This window comes from Sminthopsis crassicaudata, chromosome 1, assembly GCF_048593235.1.
Source record: "Sminthopsis crassicaudata isolate SCR6 chromosome 1, ASM4859323v1, whole genome shotgun sequence".
Taxonomy (NCBI): domain Eukaryota; kingdom Metazoa; phylum Chordata; class Mammalia; order Dasyuromorphia; family Dasyuridae; genus Sminthopsis; species Sminthopsis crassicaudata.
Genome location: NC_133617.1, coordinates 152,318,164 through 152,336,197, shown reverse-complemented (window position 1 = coordinate 152,336,197; position 18,034 = coordinate 152,318,164). Strand labels below are relative to the sequence as shown.

The 18,034-nt window shown below is 33.6% G+C and overlaps 1 protein-coding gene across 3 annotated transcripts in view; it reads left to right on the top strand.

Annotated features, from left to right (window-relative positions):
* Positions 1-18,034, top strand: part of SLC26A7 (solute carrier family 26 member 7) — a 273,392-nt gene that overhangs the window by 115,557 nt on the left and 139,801 nt on the right. For all 3 annotated transcript variants that reach the window (XM_074269726.1, XM_074269721.1, XM_074269713.1), the window contains 2 exons: positions 7,367-7,477; positions 12,234-12,406. In XM_074269726.1, coding sequence (XP_074125827.1) covers positions 7,456-7,477; positions 12,234-12,406 — 195 coding nt within the window. In that variant the 5' untranslated portion in view covers positions 7,367-7,455. The remainder of the gene's footprint in view (positions 1-7,366; positions 7,478-12,233; positions 12,407-18,034) is intronic.

The following is an 18,034-nucleotide window of genomic DNA, read 5'->3' as shown; positions in this document are numbered from 1 at the left end:
ATCTATGTTTTCTTTCACAACATGACTTTTATGGAAATGTTTACATGTATTGTCTCAATGAGGTGGGACTGGGAAGGGAGAAAGCTGTGTGACCCTGGGCAAGTCACTTAATTCCAATTGCCTCAGCAAAAAAAAAAATAATAATAATAATAATAATAAAGTTCTATGAGTCCATAAAAAATAAAATTGCAAGGTACTTTTTAATTCAATTAGAAACTGAGGCCAAAATGGCTTTCCCAGGCTCACAATGTTTGGTAGAGGCAGGATTGGAACCCAGTATCTGTTACTGCAAATCTAGTGTTCTTTCTACTATGTCATGTCATTTAAAATATTTTTTTTTCAGCATTTGAGAACATGTGAGAATTCTCATACCTAATTTAAAAATGCCCTATGTAACTCAGTTTACCTGTAGCAAGCCTGCCTCTCTCTACCTAGCTTCCCTTGAGAACTTTAGAAGTAATTAATTACTAAGCTTTTACTCCTGGGTAATTTTTCTTTATATGAAGTAATTTTCTAGTTTGTTTTCTGGAAAGAGTAGCAACATGACTTGTAAGGAAAAGTATAGCTTATTTGGTTTAGAAAATAATATACCCCAAATATAGGAGTCATCTTCTACCAATGACACAATCCATACATGGGACTGAAAAAGAACTGAAAAACATAATTTTGTTTTAGTTTGGTGAATTTAAAAAAATACCAAAATTCCACCAACTCAATGAAGGCTGTTCTTAAATGATTAAGTGATCTTAACATGTGTGGAAATTGCCAGTGAGCCAGCCACAGGGAATAGTCTTTTATTTATTTGTATGATAAAAACCCAACAAGCAAACTAATAATTCTCAATTAATTGACTATCTGATAGAATATATTAGGAGCACCCTGAGAGTCTAGGCTAAGAATATGTAGAGGGATTTGGGGAAGAGGGTATAGCTCCAAATTTTTACATACCAGTCTAGGTTCAGCCTCCTCAATATTTTTATACAAGGTTTGTTTTCATTTATGCCAGGAATTAGTATAATGGGAAAAATCATTTATTGTGGAAACTCTATTCCTTAAACTCACAGAGCCATAGTTCCAGATGTGGTTAGCTCTTCCTTATTCTCATTTGGCCTTTTATAATTTCTCTAGACACTATTTCCTAGACATTAGAGTAGTAATGTTCTAAGAATTCTGACCTTTTTTGGAATAATTTAAACACATTTTCTTAGTAGCTATATGACAGGTTATAAAATGGTTATTCAAGGAAAATCTTTTACATTCACTATATTGGCACCTCCCTATGTCTCTAGCACCCCAAGTTAATTTCCTACAGAAAAGGCCAAAGAGTGATTGAATTGTAGGTTTAGAGGTAGAAGGATCTTAGAGGTCATTTAGTTTAACCACTTCATTTTATAAATAAGAAATATGAGCACACCAAGTATAAGGGGTTAATCAGTATTTTATTTAGTCAATTTAGTCATGTCTGACTCTTCTTGACATCATTTGGGATTTTTTTGGCAAAGTTATTGGAGTGATTTGCCAGGATCACATAGCTAATAAGTATCTGAGGCCAAATTTAAATTCAGGTCTTATTGGTCCACCACTCTATCCACTATATCACCTAGCCCTCTTATCAGAATATGGTCTCTGACATAGAATTTGTCAGTGACTTAAATAGAAAATTCAAGACTGGAGACTAAAGATTTTCATAGTTAAGATGGGAAGCTCATAATATAATTTAATATTTATTTAAGGTCACTGTGTTAATATTCAGAATGTGGTTTTAAGGAGTCTCTACTGTTCTTTAGGTAGGCTGTAACAAAAAAATGAGACAGAAAGATAAGCAAAATTACATTATAGCATCATAGGATAAAAGATTTATAGCTGGAAAGGATCTCAAGCTGAGTGGTAAAGGTTTTTTTTTCTTTTATAGATGAGGAAATAGAAGTCAGGGAGTTAAATGACTTGTTTAAGGTCACATAGGTAATAAAGATTGGTGGCAGAATTTGAACCAGGTCCTCTGACTCAAGAACCAGTAATTTTTCGGCAAATAAATTTTAGAGAAAAAGGTTCTAGTGGAAATGTAGATCTGTTGAACTAAATTAGTTGTAGAGTATTAGGTTTTGGTAACTTGGATTTATACACAAACACACATATACATATGTATAAGTTGTAAACATACATGTAAAATATATACACATATGTAACATAATATATATTATACATAGTTTGTATGTGTGTATATTTGGGTCCTTTTATTACCACAAAACCAGTCCCAGTTGCATAAATTTTACCATAGTGGAGAACTACAGATACTTTATGCATATTATTTTTTTATTTTTAATCTAATCTGGTAGACTGCTATTTATATAATATGTTGTTCAGTTTTTCAGTGTGTTTGACTCTTCTTGATCCCATTTGGAGTTTTCTTGACAAATATAATAGAGTAAGATGTAGGGTTACTATTCTTTACCATCTGTTCCTTCCCTTGTTTCTTAATGCTTCCCAAAATTTATTGGAAGAGCTGGTATTTATTTTTAGAAAGCACTTTAAATTTGTTATCTCATTTGATTGTCACAACAATACTATAATTATCATTATTATCCCAATTATACAGATGGAGAAATTAAAGCTGGGGAAAAATTAAGGGTCATAAACTAGTTTGGATTTGAGGCAAGATTTGAATTCAAGTTGTCCTGATTTCAGGTCTAATATAACTAGCCATTATACCATCTAGTTATCTGTCCTAATCTTTTCCTCTGCTCTGACTCAAGACCATGTGCTCACTGACACTATTATCTGACCTACTTATATAATTTAAAGACTTTATGTCTTTCCATGCTCCCTATTGTTGAACCCTTAGGATGCCTGGGTCTTTCTGCCTACACTGAACCTTTCTTTATGTCTTATCTTTTCCAATTAGAACGTGCCCTTGGAGAGAAGAGCTTATTTAGATTTTTCATTTTGCATAACTGGTGCCTAGCATAGTGCTTAGCACAAATTAGGAGCTTTTTATTCATTCATTCATCACATTTGTTTATCTATGTAAGTATTTTGCAAACCTTAAGTTGCTATATAAATAGTAGCTATTGCTGTTCATCCATGTGTTCATTCAAAAATTTCAAAGATAGTTCCTCAAGCATTATTCTTTTATAGCAGTGTCAATCTTACCAAAGTCACATGACCAATATGATTAACTCTTTTCTGATCTTAGTAGATAATGAGATATCTAAATAATTGCTGGTTTTGCTTCTCCTTTCTCTTCTTTGACCTCTTCTTCTTTCTCTTTTTTTCCTCTCTTGAGTCTTTTCCTCCCTTTTCCTATTCCTTTCTCCTTTTCCTGCTTTCTCTCCCTTTTCTTTCACATTCTTTCCTCCTCTTCCTCCACTTTTTTCTTTCTCTTCTTTGTCGTCTTCCTCCTTTTCTCTCTTTTCCATTGAAAAATTACTCTTTAATTTGGCTTGATGTATGGTTTATTTTTAATCCATGGTAGCACTTTCCAGAAATTTTAATCTTACATTGTCTGTTTGGGGTATTGTTTTTGCTCTCCCCATAGATTACTGAATAGAGTTCTATAACGTATTCATGATTGATTTTACTGATCTGAATTTCAAATCTCCATAACAGAATTATAACTAATTTTTATATATAGTTCATAGTATAGTGTATCATTAAACAGGCACTGTACATACTTCTAATATGTAAATGATAAGGAAATCTATTTGACTGAATATAAGTAAATGGTATTTTCACTGAAGATTTCTTTTTAATGTTCTTACCCTGTAAGAAAAAAAAAATTACAGAATTTATAATATGGATACAAGTATAAAATGAGTAGAGATATGAGGCTTTTCCTTTCAGGAAGATACTTTTATATGCCTAACTTCTTGCAGGAGATTGTCAGTAAGCTATCAGTCTAGGACAATGCTTCCCTTGTCCATTGTTCAAACCTTCAGCCCAGAGGCAGGATTTCCACGGGTGTGAAAACTATCACTGCTGAGAAACAAAGCTCTGTATCCATTTAGTGTGAGCTCAAGGAAAAGGGATTGTCAATCTCTAGTCCTTGATTTAATCTTGTGGAATTTTTTTGAAGTGATAGTATTTTGCATTTTATTTTAAGATTTCCAAATTTTAGTTCTAGTGTGTGTCTTACCAGAATTCTTTTTAATTGGATAAAGGTACAGAATCTAAAGAAACCCACTTGGTTGTCTATGAACCTTAGAATTTAAGCTAGAAAATTCTAGTCCTGCCATTTTCTCAATATTTATCCTTCAGTAGGTAACATAAGCTTTTTACAATTTTAGATTTTCTTTGGTAAAATGAAAGCAATTATATTTCTTAACTTTCTAGCTCTGTGATCCTGGGCAACATAAGATCATGATACCAGTTCCAGAAGGAACCTAAGTGAACATCTCTTCTAATCCCCTCATTTTACAACTATAAGTTCAAACCCTGAGAAGTTTATTGACTTGCCCTAGGTCACACAGTAAGTAGCAAAGCTGAGATTCAAATTCAGACTAGATGACTTAAAGTTCAACTTTTTTCCCACTATACAATAGTGTGTCTCTCAGACTCAGTTCCCTAATTAATAAAAAAGATTTAAACAACAACCACAACAACCACACCACAACTACCCATGGTACTTACTACATAGGATTTAGTAAGGAACAAATGAGACAATGTATGTCAAAATCTTTTAAAAACCTGAAAGCATCATATAAATGTCAGTTGGGATGATGATGATGATGATGATGATGACGATGACAACATTATGGTTTTATTATGTATTTTATGGTGCAATTAGAAAATCATTTTGTAAATTGTAAAGTATTAAACTGCTAGGTCCTGATTTGTATAAATAATGAATCTTGTGACATGGCCACATGTATTTAGATTCATTCAATTTGAAGTAATAATTATGCAAAGTAGGATAATTGATTACAGCCCAATGGAAATATGCAGTGTGAATTTGAATAATGAGACCACTTCACAAAATTCATAATTGTACTACTTATGGTATTGCTTTGTAAGTAATTTGAGCTTGGTATAGAATAAAGAAAATGTTGCCCAGATAATTCAGTCAATAGAGTATCATCAGACTTCTAATCTTAGGGTTCAGGATTTAGTTTTGTTTGGGGTAAGGTAGTTTTGACAGAGGCAGCATGGTGTAGAACATGAGACTTGGAATCAGAGGGTATGGGTTCAGATCACATCCCAAACAATAAACTCTATGAGCATGAAGAAAGCACCTAACTTATCTCTGCCTCAACTTTTTTTTATCAATAAAATGAAGACAGGCTTGGACTCAATGGCCTTTAAAGTCTTCATGGAAATACCACCCATGCAAATACTAACTCTTATTTTTGTTAGTATTTTAGCATTTCAGAGAGACAGATGGCAGAAAAAGCTTCCTAACAGAACCATTCAAAAGTAAACTGGGTTTTCTCAGGAGATCATAGTTTTTCTTTACTCATTGGACCTTTCATTGGAGAACTTGAGGCAAAAGTATTTTGGTACTTATATCCTAGCCCAGTTTTATCCCACAGATAGGACACAGCCCTCATTCATCCATTAGCCAACCATTTCTTGCCTATTTTCCTAGGTAGATAGGTATTTTTTATATTTTTCATGTCAAACATATCATTTTTCATAACATAACATGCTGAGTCATCCAGGAGGTAGGATAAGAACTGAGAATTTAGGGTTAAGAAAATATATTTCTGGAAACATTAACAAAATCTTGTATAATTCATGTTTTCAAGACTAAGGAATGATGATCGTTGGTAGTATAAATTAAAATCTATTATCTACAGCTACCTTCATATATATATATATATATATATATATATATATATATATATATATAAATAAACACACACACACACACAACACTTCACTGCCCAGAATAATAATAATGAAGAATAATAGAGTTTATTAAATTTATTTTTAAATATCAGTTTTGTCATTGTTAAAAAATTAGTAGTGAGGAGATCCGCATCAGAAGAGTTTTATCTAATTTATTCATTCATTTATTTATTTTTGCTGAGGCAATTGGGGTTAAATGAACTTGCCCAGGGTCACACAGCTAGGAAGTATTAAGTGCCTAAGGCAGTATTTGAACTCAGGTCCTCCTGATTTCAGGGCCAGTGATCTATCCACTACACCATCTAGCTGCCTCTTTGATCTTATTTATTTTAGCTACAATCATGTAATCATGACCATCATACGTCTCATTGTTGGTTTTTTTATGTATATTCAATATCTCTAACAGATTCAACATACATTTATTATGTTTCTATTATATATAAGGCACTATTCATACTAGAGATACAAAACAAAAGAATAATAAGTCTTTGTCCTCAAGAAGCTAACACTTACTATAATTGGTCATGGGACAATGTCTTCCACTTGGAAGAATACCTAGCATATTTATGATCTATCTTGTGCTTATTCTTCAAGCAAGATAATTAGTCCTTTAGTTTATAAGTTAGACCTTTATCAGAGGCCATTAGAAACAATGTACTATGATAAAAGATGGCACAGTCCCCAAACAGGAGTTTGGGATTTTTGTTACAGGTTGCCTTACACTATATGTGGTCTCAATTATTAAATAGTGATACTTAGAGCTATCTGTCTGTCTCATAGGAATAAAATACTGCACTTGAAAGTAATTGAAAAGATACAGATGATGTGTAACAATTACACTTGTTTTATAATTTCACTTATGTTTTGCCTCTCTCTCTTGTATCCTTTCCTAGCACATAGTATAGTGCCTGATACATAGTAAGCAATTAATGAATATTTATTGACTGTTGACTGACAAGTAGGTATTCCACATTATTCAAACTGTTTTGAAGGGACTTCATCTTTGCTTCTTGAAAACTCCAGCTTCCTTTAGTGCCCAGTGGAAGAGCCAACTCCTACATGAAGTCTTTTCCTGAACCTCCCAGAAACCAGTTCCCCATTGAGATTACTTTGCATGTTGTATCATCTATTTTTTTATGCAGACATATGTTGTTTTCCCCAATAGAATGTAAAACCTTTTATGGTATAGATGGTTTCATTTATTTCCTTTGTATCTTCATATGTAATCACAATATCTGGCACATAGTAGGTTTTTGGGATTGAGGTATAAAATGTGTAAATCTTAAAAATTGTTCTTCCTTGCTAAGGCTTATTTATCTCATCATATATGCAATTCTAGAAGGTAGGTACTAAATAGAGTATATGCGTTATCCTTTAAATGAGCATGTGAGATAGTTAATTTATGGTGATGTGATAAATTGTAACTCAAATAAAACTAAAGTTTTTTTTTTTAATATTGTTAATGTGGACTATATCTTGGAAATAATTTACTCATAATTAATTGCCATTGATCTTATTTTAGGTTTGGCCTTTGCTATTCTCTCTTCTGTCCATCCGGTATTTGGTTTATATGGCTCTCTCTTTCCAGCCATTATTTATGCCATCTTTGGAATGGGGCGTCATGTCGCAACAGGTAAGGATTTATATGTACTTATGTTTTGTAACTTGGTAAAGAAAGGGATTTAATTATTTGACAAATGAAAGTCAGGTTTTCAAATTAGTTGTGACTTAAAAACTAAGTACTTGTATTAGTGGTAGATAATTATTTCTGTGATACAGTGAATAGAACATAAGACCTGGATTCAGGAAGACATAAGTGCAAATTAGCCTCAGATATTTACTAGTTATTTGGTCACTTAACCTCTCTTTGCTTCATTTATTCTAAATTAGGGATAATAATAGTATCTAATTATTGTGAATAAAAGATGAATTAATATTTGTAAAAGACTTTGGCAGACTCAAAATTCTATGTATGTGCTGGCTATTTTTATTTTTTCCTATTCTATAAAATAGGTATAATATCTATTTACTAATATTTATCCATTTCTATGTTTAACAATCTACAGAGATATTATGGGCATAAAATGAGAAAGGAAAGAATAAGAACTTTGAAAAATAAAAGCATTATGTAAAGTCTAGCTACTATTAATGAAATTTCTGATGCACTTCCAGCCCTTGCATATCTTAATATCAAAGGGAAGTTGAGAACTCCATCCTTTCCTGAAATAGCCAGCTTATTATGGAAAAGCATTTTATTTCCCAGTTATCCAGGTAATTTTCCCCACTTGTCCCATTGATATTTGCAGATTACATAATTTCATCTTTTCTGCAGAGATTATCTTGTACCTGGGGTATATTAATTTGCTTCATGCTGAAGTTGACATAAAATAACCTCATAGAAATATTTAGGGAATATATTCTTCTAGCTGTTCTTGCCCTTTAAAAGCCAAATTGAGTTTTAGATCATGGGATTTTCTTTTGTGTTAAACAAATGCAACAAAACTCTATTAATGAATAAGAAGCTGAGTGTTCTCTCAAATGTTTAACCATTAAACATTTAACTTTCTCTTCCCCCATTGTCTACTAGCACCTATTCTTCAAATTTTAAGAGAAAGAATGAAGAAAAGAGAGGTGTGATCCAAGATCAACCCCAAAACTTTTTCTCTGTGGAACCTTTGATGGAAGAGGCAGAATGAGTTAACATAGTAGACCAAAATGGATTTGTTTTAGGAGGTTAAAAATTTATAGTGTGATAAAGGCCTTTAAATACATATTTACATAGGTTTTTTTTTTTTTTTTTTTTCCCTAAGCCTCTATGGCAGTCTTTTGGCTGACGATATGATTTTAAATGTCTATAGCTAGCAAATAAAGGACTCCACAAATACCTTGCATTCTTCTATCTAAGTACTATGAATTCCAAAATGCATGTCATTTATAAAATGTCCTTTTCTCCCAATGTTCTTATGAGGATCAAATGACATAACACATGGAAAGTTTTGTCATTGTTAAACACATTTTTTAATCCTTAACTGAAGGCATTTTATTTTATCATGTGTACTCTACCAAAGGACAAAAAGTCAGCTGGACCTCTTATTTCTTAGCTTGGTCTGATGTAAATCTTTAAGGTTATTTGGAGTAAATTAGTCAGATTAGAGGCTCTCTCCACATGGTACTATGTATTTTATCAATATGTATATATACATATATATGTACATATATATATGTATATATATCAGAGTAATTACATAAACTGATATAATTTAATTCTTTTTTGCATGATATTTATTTAGAAAAACAACTGAAGTCCTTGGGATAAAGACTGACAAACTCTTTTGTTTATAAAACATTTAATTTCTATGTAATATTTTATTTCAGCAATAATATTGGTCCCTCTGCTCCTTCACTTTCTTCTTAGCAAATAAATACTGTTTTTGTGAAAGGAGAAGTCATTAGAGTTGTCATTTTGCTCCTCCTTTTCAGGGGAGATATCTTATGTAGTTCCCTAAGTGAGATTCTGCCTGATGGTGGTAAAGCTTTGACAAACAGATGATCTGTTTTATCCAAAAAAAAACAAACAACCTCCCCCAAACCCAACTCTTTAGAAGAAAAACAGAAAGCATAATTTGCTCTAATTATATTGCCCCAAAATGTGCATTTTTGTTTTCCTTTCTGATTTTGATTTTAAATGACCTCATTTTTAAGGAGGGAGAAATGGGTTGATTATTCTTCATAGCACATAAAAAATTTGATCCTGATTTTATTGTCACATGAAAAATAGGGAAATGAACATGGGTTTAAGAAATTTAAGAATTCTGGAGGTATATTAGGTTGCAATGTTCTTTTCTCTAAATTATAATAGTTCTCTATTCATTCCAGTGACTTAGCACCTTGTAAGAATCCTAACATTAGGTGTTAAAGAAAATGGAAAGACAAACTGACAAATGATAATTGGTATAGGGTATTCACTGAATTAAATAAGATTTTGGTCTATTTCACATTTTGAGAAGAGATAAAATAAATGATGACTTAGGAATGCTAATTAGGATGACTTAGTATGGAGCACTTTGTGGTGCTTGCTGAATTTGAAATTAGAAAACTGGGTTGAAATCATGGCTTTTTCAAGTATAATCAGCCAGGTCACAAATTTTCTGTGGCTCACTTTCCTGATTTATAAAAATAGAATGGCACAGGGTAGCATGGGCTCATTGGTCCCTCAGTTCCTTTCTATCTATGATTTTATTAACTTTGTTATCCCTATGATCCACTAGTGGCAATAGAGAGAAAAATTAGGTGCTAGACCTTTGATTTAATTTATATAGAGAATGTCTGGATGAGGAAACTTGTTATAGGCTAGAGACAAGATATTCAGGATTAAAATAGAAGTTTAATTTCAAAGTGATTTGTAAGACATGTAATGGGGAGACCTACTTTATTGTGACTGAACCTTGATTTATAAATTTGTAGCTAAACAAAGAATTAAAACAGTGAGTGTGGCAACAGTAATGAGGCATAACAGCAATAATGAAGCAAGATTGTGTAGTGACAAAAAGTCCATTTGTAGCAGGGTTCTCTTGGTGCTTGCCCAAGTTCAGGGACTAACAATATTTATACAGAATGAGCACAAAGGTTTGTTGTTATGGTAAAGTCAGGATCTAGCTTGCTTGTTGGTTCTTGGTTTTGGAGGGGCATCTCCTAATATCTTGACATAACTTATGGTATTAAGGAGTCTCCCTAAGGTACTGACAGCTTCAGGGCCCTCTCCATGGTCAGACAGTCTATTTGCTAGAAATTTGGAACAGAGGACACCATGGCCAGCTTTTTAATCTCCATTGTGCTCCTGTCATTTTATAAATGAAGAAATGGAAGCCCAGAGAAGTTAGATGATAATTCCAAGGCTACTTTCTAATACTGTCTAATAAGATCTTAAATCCCACTTAGGTCTTTTTTTTTTTTTTTTTTTTTACTTCTTCATTTTTACTTTTTATTGCATTATGCTTCAAAGTTAAGTAATTCCATCAAGTGTTATTCTGTGAGGTTTAGACTCAAGACATACAAAAATTAGAAATGGAAGAAGAAAAAGAATAAGAAAAGAAGAAAGATGGTAGAGATGGTTGAAGTGCCCTTAAAATAATAATAATAGTTAGCATTTTATAGCCTTTTTGCAAAAAGTTTTCCATGTATTATGTCATTTGATCCTCTTAAGAACATTGGGAGAAAGGTACTGTTATTTCCATATTGTGAATGAGGAAACTGAAGTATACTTAGGTTAAATAACTTGTGCGGGCTCATCCTAGTAAGTGACTTAGGCAGATTTGAACTCAGGTCTTCTTGATCCAATATCCAATGTTTTTTCCATTGTGCCACCTATCTGCTTCTCTAATGATTGTCTTAGGGTCCACTGATGCTATAGATTGTCCATAGGTATGTTGGAAAGCTAAAAATTTGGTGTAGAAATAAGAGTTGTATATAGATTTGTTCCTATCAGCTCCCCTCCTTTTTTGGAATCCAATTGAATAAAATTCAATTCAAAGAACAATTACTAACCACCTCCAATGTGCTATATACTTTCATCAAGAACCTTATTTTCTACTGAGGGGAATGTAGAAAAAGTAATGTAAGAATATAAATAAAGTCAACATTGAAAAACTGTTAAGTTTTTGGTCCAATGCTAGGATCGATTTTAGTGTCATCTGCCCAAATTAAAGCATACAACTTTCCTTTCAAATAATAATAGACTTGATTTGAGAAGATACTGAGGTTTATTTGGATACTGATGGAGTACTGTCTTTTGTATTAAAACAAATTATCTATCTATATTTTAAAGAGTGGCTGTACTTAACCAAACAAACATCAAACGGGGCAATATATTTAAAGTCCTTTGCAAATGCTAAAGAAATCTTCACCATCATTATTATACAGAAATCTGTGCTGGACCTAGTACAATTTTGGATGTAGAATGGGCCTAATTTTCAAGATAATTTAAAAAGGAAAAGATTCTAAAATCAGAAGATGTGCAGCTCAGTCCCTAGAGAGATTATTTCCATGTAAGAGTTGAACAGTTTAAGAAATCTGTAGTGTGGATAAGAGAAACCTGAGTTGTTCCTTCGTGCCTCACCAAAGCCTCCATACTTTTAAGACAATGCATCTTCTTCTACTGTAGCCATTCTTTCCCACCAAGTCCTTTTTTGTTATTCAACTCTGTCAAAATCATTAATCTGAGACTGATTTTTTTCCTTTTTTGGGTAAGCACCCAAGATCTTTAAATGTCAGAGTAAAATAGCTTTTTGTCAGCTCTACTCTTGATTTTTTACATGGATTCAATGTTGATTGCATAAGCTAAGATGTCACCATTAATCTGATAATTAACAAATATGTGATTTTTTTTCTAGGGACCTTTGCTTTGACTTCATTAATATCTGCCAATGCTGTTGAGCGTCTAGTTCCTCAGGTCAGCCAGAACTTCACTACATACAGCAACTCAGGTGTGCTGGGCTTATCTGACTTTGAGATGCAAAGGATTGGAGTTGCTGCAGCTGTTTCATTCTTGGGTGGAATCATTCAAGTAGGTAGTTTTATTATGAACAATAATTTTAATCATTTATTATTTTTATTTTTTATTAAATTATTATATGCATGTACATTTATTATATATTTTATGTAAATGTGCAATTAATTACATTTGTGTACAACCTTGGTGTTGTTATTTAGTCATTTCAGTTGTGTACAACTTTTTGGGATTCCTTTCAGTTGTGTACAACTTTTTGGAATTCCATTTGGGATTTTCTTAGCAAAGATATTGGAATGGTTTGCCATTTCCTTCTTCAGTGAATCCAGTTTATCAGGCAATCAGAGGCTAAGTGCTTGTCCAGGATCACAGAGCCAATAAGTGTCTGAATCCAGATTTGAACTCAAGTCTTCTTGACTTCAGACCCAGTATTTGTCCCTTTGACCAGAATACTAGACACAGCATCATTTTGTCTCTTAAACTAGATATATATTGCCATAATCATTCAAGGAGCAACCAGATGGCACAATGGATGGAGTACTGCATTCGAATCTGGCTTTAAACACTTAGGAGTTGGGTGACTCTGGGCAGTCACTTAGCTTCTGTTTGACTCAGTTTCCTCAACTATAAAATGGTGATAATAATAATATTTACTTCCCAAGATTTTGTGAGGATCAAATGAGGTGATATTTGAAAAGTGCTTATCACTTCAAAAAAGAACATCAATCAAGTATGGAGCATTAAAGTACTTAATAAATGCTTATTTCCTTCCTCCTTCCTTCTGCATGGCTCAGAGGGAATTCAGCCTAGGTGAAGAAGCAGGAGAGTACAGATGGTTTCTACGTCTGGAGAGAGCAGAGTCTGTGAGCAGAGAAGGCAAAATATTGTTATTCATGAGAGCAAGTGGGATATAGATAAGGCCCTCAAAAGTGGGAGAAAGGATATAGAAGGGGGAGTACAGAGAAAGAGAAGGACTGAGGTAGTGAAAGGAATATCTGGGACATGGTAATAGAGAAAAATTTAAGTAGCTACAAAAGGATGAAGATAGCACAGGGGAGAATGATAAGTAGAAAGGCAGGAAGTCCTTTTGGTAGAAAAGAGAGATGACTCTTCTGGTGCCGTCCTTGTCATTAAGTTTGACTTCCATAGAGGCAAAACTACTAGGTAAGCTTTTTTTTATCATTATTTCATGCCATACCCATTTATGTACTCTTAAAAAAAGTTTTAGCCAAACTGGAATTTTAGGTGTCAAATCAACAATCATTTATTAAGTGCTTACTATGTATCTGGAACTATGCTATGTTTTGTGGATGCAAAGAAAGGTAAACAAGAAGAATCTTCCAAAAGAATTAAAAAAAAAATAACTCCTGTCCTCAAAGAGCTCACTCAGGAGTCTAATTACAGCTATACGGACCCTTGTCCTAACTTCCTCTGTGTATTTAAGTAGTTACTCTGTACAAGGTGATTGTCATTGTAAAAATAAAGAGAAAGGGAAAAATAGTCCCTGATCTCAAGAAGTGACTTCATTTTTGCCTATAGAAATCTTTCTGTCTTCAAAGGCCAGGAACGAGGCTCCTTCTTCTCAGGAGTCTTCCTTCATTTCTACCACCACTATTTTCTCTCCTCCAGGTGATGGCTGCCTCCTCAAATGTCTTATAGTACTGAACGGGACTAGTTGAAGCTTTCTCAAAAAAAAGTCTATGAGACTAGGCCTAAGTCACGTGATCCCTATTCCCAGAGGTCTGCAGAGCAGGAAGATCAAGCCTTGGGCTAAGAGTGCAGGAAATCACACGATCTCTAGGCCTAGAAGTCTGACCCTAGGTCGTGACAAGAAGTGATGTAACCCACAGGAAGCAGACAACATTGGTGACCATTGGTCAGTGATGGTTACTTCCTTTTAGTCTATCCAATGAAAAGACTTGGGTCTTTTGCTACTTCACCAGCTTTCCTGTTTCCGGCTTGACAGGTTGGGCACATTTTGGGAGCTAAGATGTTTCCCAGGTGTACTTTAGTCCTTCTCCCTGCAGGGACTAAATAAATGCTTTCTCTCTGTACCTGTAGATGTCTCTGTTAGTTAATTTGGGAAAGGGGGTCTAGCACCTGTCCCATACAGTACTTTGTTTGGATTTTATCACACTTCCTGTCACCTACACGTTATATTCCCCATGCTTAATCCCCTTAAACAAACATTTTGTAGGGAGTCAGTTCTGACTGAGTGAATAAAGAGAATGAAATTAAAAATCACAGGATCAGAGATTTTGAGCTAAAAGAACCCTATTGGACAGTGAAGCTGATATTATAGAGTGGACTGAGAGAAAAAAAAAGTGACTTGTCCTAGATAATAGAACTAGTGAGTGTTTGTGGTAGAATTTGAACTCTGATCTTTGGGAATCCAAGTCTAGCTTTGTATCTGTATTCCGTACTACCTCTACAGGAAAACATTGGCACATTCTGGTGGATGAGCCTGGGCAAGACCTTTGACTTCTCATAGTATTCAAGGCTATTCTCTAAGAAAAGAGATTTGAGAGAAGGGTAGGAACTGCCTTTGCAGAGATGGTTCCTCCCTGAGAATTCTCTGTACCCTTGAAATCATCTATCTCATCCATCACCTAAATATTCCTTAAGCATCTCCTAGGTTCAAGACCACCAAGTTAGGTGCTGGGAATCAAATGCAAAACAAACAAAAACAAAGAGGAACTTTGGGATTATCGTCAAGGAGGTTATATTCTATGCTTTTGTTGTTGTTTTTTGCTGAGGTTATTGGGGTTAAGTGACTTGCTTAGGGTCATATAGCTAGGAAGTATGAAGTGTCTCAGATCCTCTTGATTCCAGAGCCAGTGCTTTATCCTCTATACCATCTAGCTGCTCCTTTAAATGTTTCTTAAGTGGAATTGAATTGAGTAGGAAATCTTTATGTACAAGGAAATAAAAATTTGGTTTTGGAAAAAAAAGAAAAAAACACCACATAATCCATTTATCATGAAATCAGCCCAGTACATGAGTGAGCATTGCTCTGGTGTCAGATGAACTAGGTTTCTTGTGGAGATATTTGATTGCCTGAATCATCATTGGATTTCTTTCTTCAATATCTTAAGGTGAATAGCTCCTTCTAATTAGCTGTGGGCTGATTTCTCATCTTCTTCCTTCTCTTTGTCCTCTTTTTCTTCTTCATCTTCCTACTTCTTTTCTTATTCTTGTTTCTTCTTCTTTTTTGTAAAATTAAGGCCAAATAAGCTTTATGAGAGATTCTCATATGGGACAAGTCCATAAATATTAGCACGTGTTCTTTGAGACATCTATTTTTGATGCTTAGGGCTCTCTTTTGCTTACTTCCTGGTCCTCAGATATATTCTGTATGTCAGATATTGGCAACCATCTGAGTTTCAGATAGCCAAAACATTACTGAACAACATGAAATTAGTTATAGAATTTAAAAGGAGGTAAACTGAAGCAGGAGAAAAATAGTTGAGGACCATTCAAAATGAAGATGGATGGGAGCCAAGGGATTCTTGCAAAGACAGAAATATTGTGATTCACACAATAATTCTATTTGACTGGGAAATATGAATAAAGAAATTGATGAAATACAGATATTATAAACACAATAAATATTTGTTAGATTGAATTGAAAGTTATTCTGAAATAAGATTAGAGGAACTTAAAACTGGACAACATAGTTGCAAAAAGATCAAATGATGTCCTTCCTTAAGTTACTGACCAGAGCAGAAGCCATGACAGGTATTTTCCATAGCTAATGTATGTGCTTCCTCGAAACAATCATCTGTTGCTTGGGTAGCCTGTTAGTCTTCTTTTTTTTTTCCCAGCAAAGATGATGTAAGAATATTCTGGGATTTATGTAGGCAATTTTGGCAACTCTTTCCTCTTTACTTGGACAGTATGATATAATTTGAGTCTCTCCAAGAGATCTGGCATCTGCCTCCATCTGAGAATTAATTTGCCATGTGAATTTAGTGGGTCAGACATGGATAGGTTGCCTCAGATTTGGAACTGTTTTGCTTCAGTGTTTGTTCAATTCTAAAATCCTTCTTATTGACACAGAGATAATATTACTTATTCCTACTTTTAATAATTACAATAGTCCAGAATATTAAATGATTGTCATTAAGCTTTGATATTTTTCACTAAGATGGTTTAAAATTACAAACCAGAAATATGAATTTAAAAGGTATTATCTCAATCCAGTGCCTCACTTTCTGTGAATTGCCTGGCATTACTTATCAAATACACATTGGTCAAATAAAAGATTATTTGTATTGGGAAAGTGAAGAAAGGGAAAAATAATCTTTAAGTTTTCTTTGAAATTAGATGCATCTCAAATGAAAATGATACTGAAAATCATCATATTTTAGATTAAATGCAATGACTTATCTTAGGTCTGGAGGAATAAAGCATACTCCTATATTCTTTATTTGAGAGGTGGTAAATGCCTGGTATTATAATATGCAAACATTGCTAAGTATAGTTGTTGTTATGATAGTTGGTTTTGGTTAACTGCTTTTATTGTTATAAAGGAGAGTTCTAATTTGGTGAGGAAAAGGGTTTTATTGGGAAATGATAATGCCGTTTTTTAACTGATTTTTAAAAGAACAAAATTGCATATATCAAGATAGAGCTTACCTAAATATGTGTATGCTTTTCCATCACATAAGGTTTATATTTTTAAAACGTTTCCCACCAACTGGACTGGGCAGAGCACTAGAGAATATGCTGTGGGAAGAAATCCAGCACTGGCAGGGGATGGGTTAGATGACCTAATACGTCTTTTCCATCTGTAATTTTTCTTTGAATTTGTAATTCTGAAAAGTCTGGACCTTTTCCCCTTTTTCAAAACCATACCAGGAGTTTCAAGATGTGGGACTTTATTCTGAAAGATTTTAGAGGAGGAAGAGTTATTACCAGTAAAACTTATTAATGATTTTCTTCCCAGTCAATCTTATTCCTATGAATGAGGGAATCAACAGCTGGAAATAGTGTAGAATCATCAAGATTTAATGCTACTATCTATTACTTTACATAGTCTTGGAGTTAAATTACTGATGGTGAAAAATAAAAAGGGGAATTTAGAATTCTAAAAATGACTTTTTAAAAACCATAGCTTAGATTGCAATAGTTAGAGGTACTGGGATCACCAGATAAAGAGAGGAGCCAATTAAATATAATATTTCAATAATATAATTAAGTTTCCAGATTTTTTAATTATAAGAAAAACATTATCCCAAGACTTATACGTCTTGTCTCATAGTTTTATCACACAGCTGCTTTCCTTAGCACTTTGCTCCACCTCAGGATATTCAATTATATATGGAAAAGTTTGCAGCCAATTTCTGAACAGATGGCTGTACTCTCTCTGACCCTCAAGCTCATCTCTCCATGGACAAATGGGACCCCTTAAGCCCTATGAACCATTTCCCTCATTATAGTTTCTTTCTTGTCTGTAGTTTAGACAGAAATTATAGCTAAACTGAGAAAACCTACAATATCAACAATGACAACAATGATAATAATGCTAATAATAATAGCTAGTCTTTGTATAGTGGTTTAAGATTTGCAAATTGTAGTTTGTGTGTCATCTCATTTAATCCTAATCGCATAGTAGATAGATCACTGAATTTAGGAAGACCTGAGTTGAGTAAGTGACACACTTGCTTTTTGATGCTAGGTAAG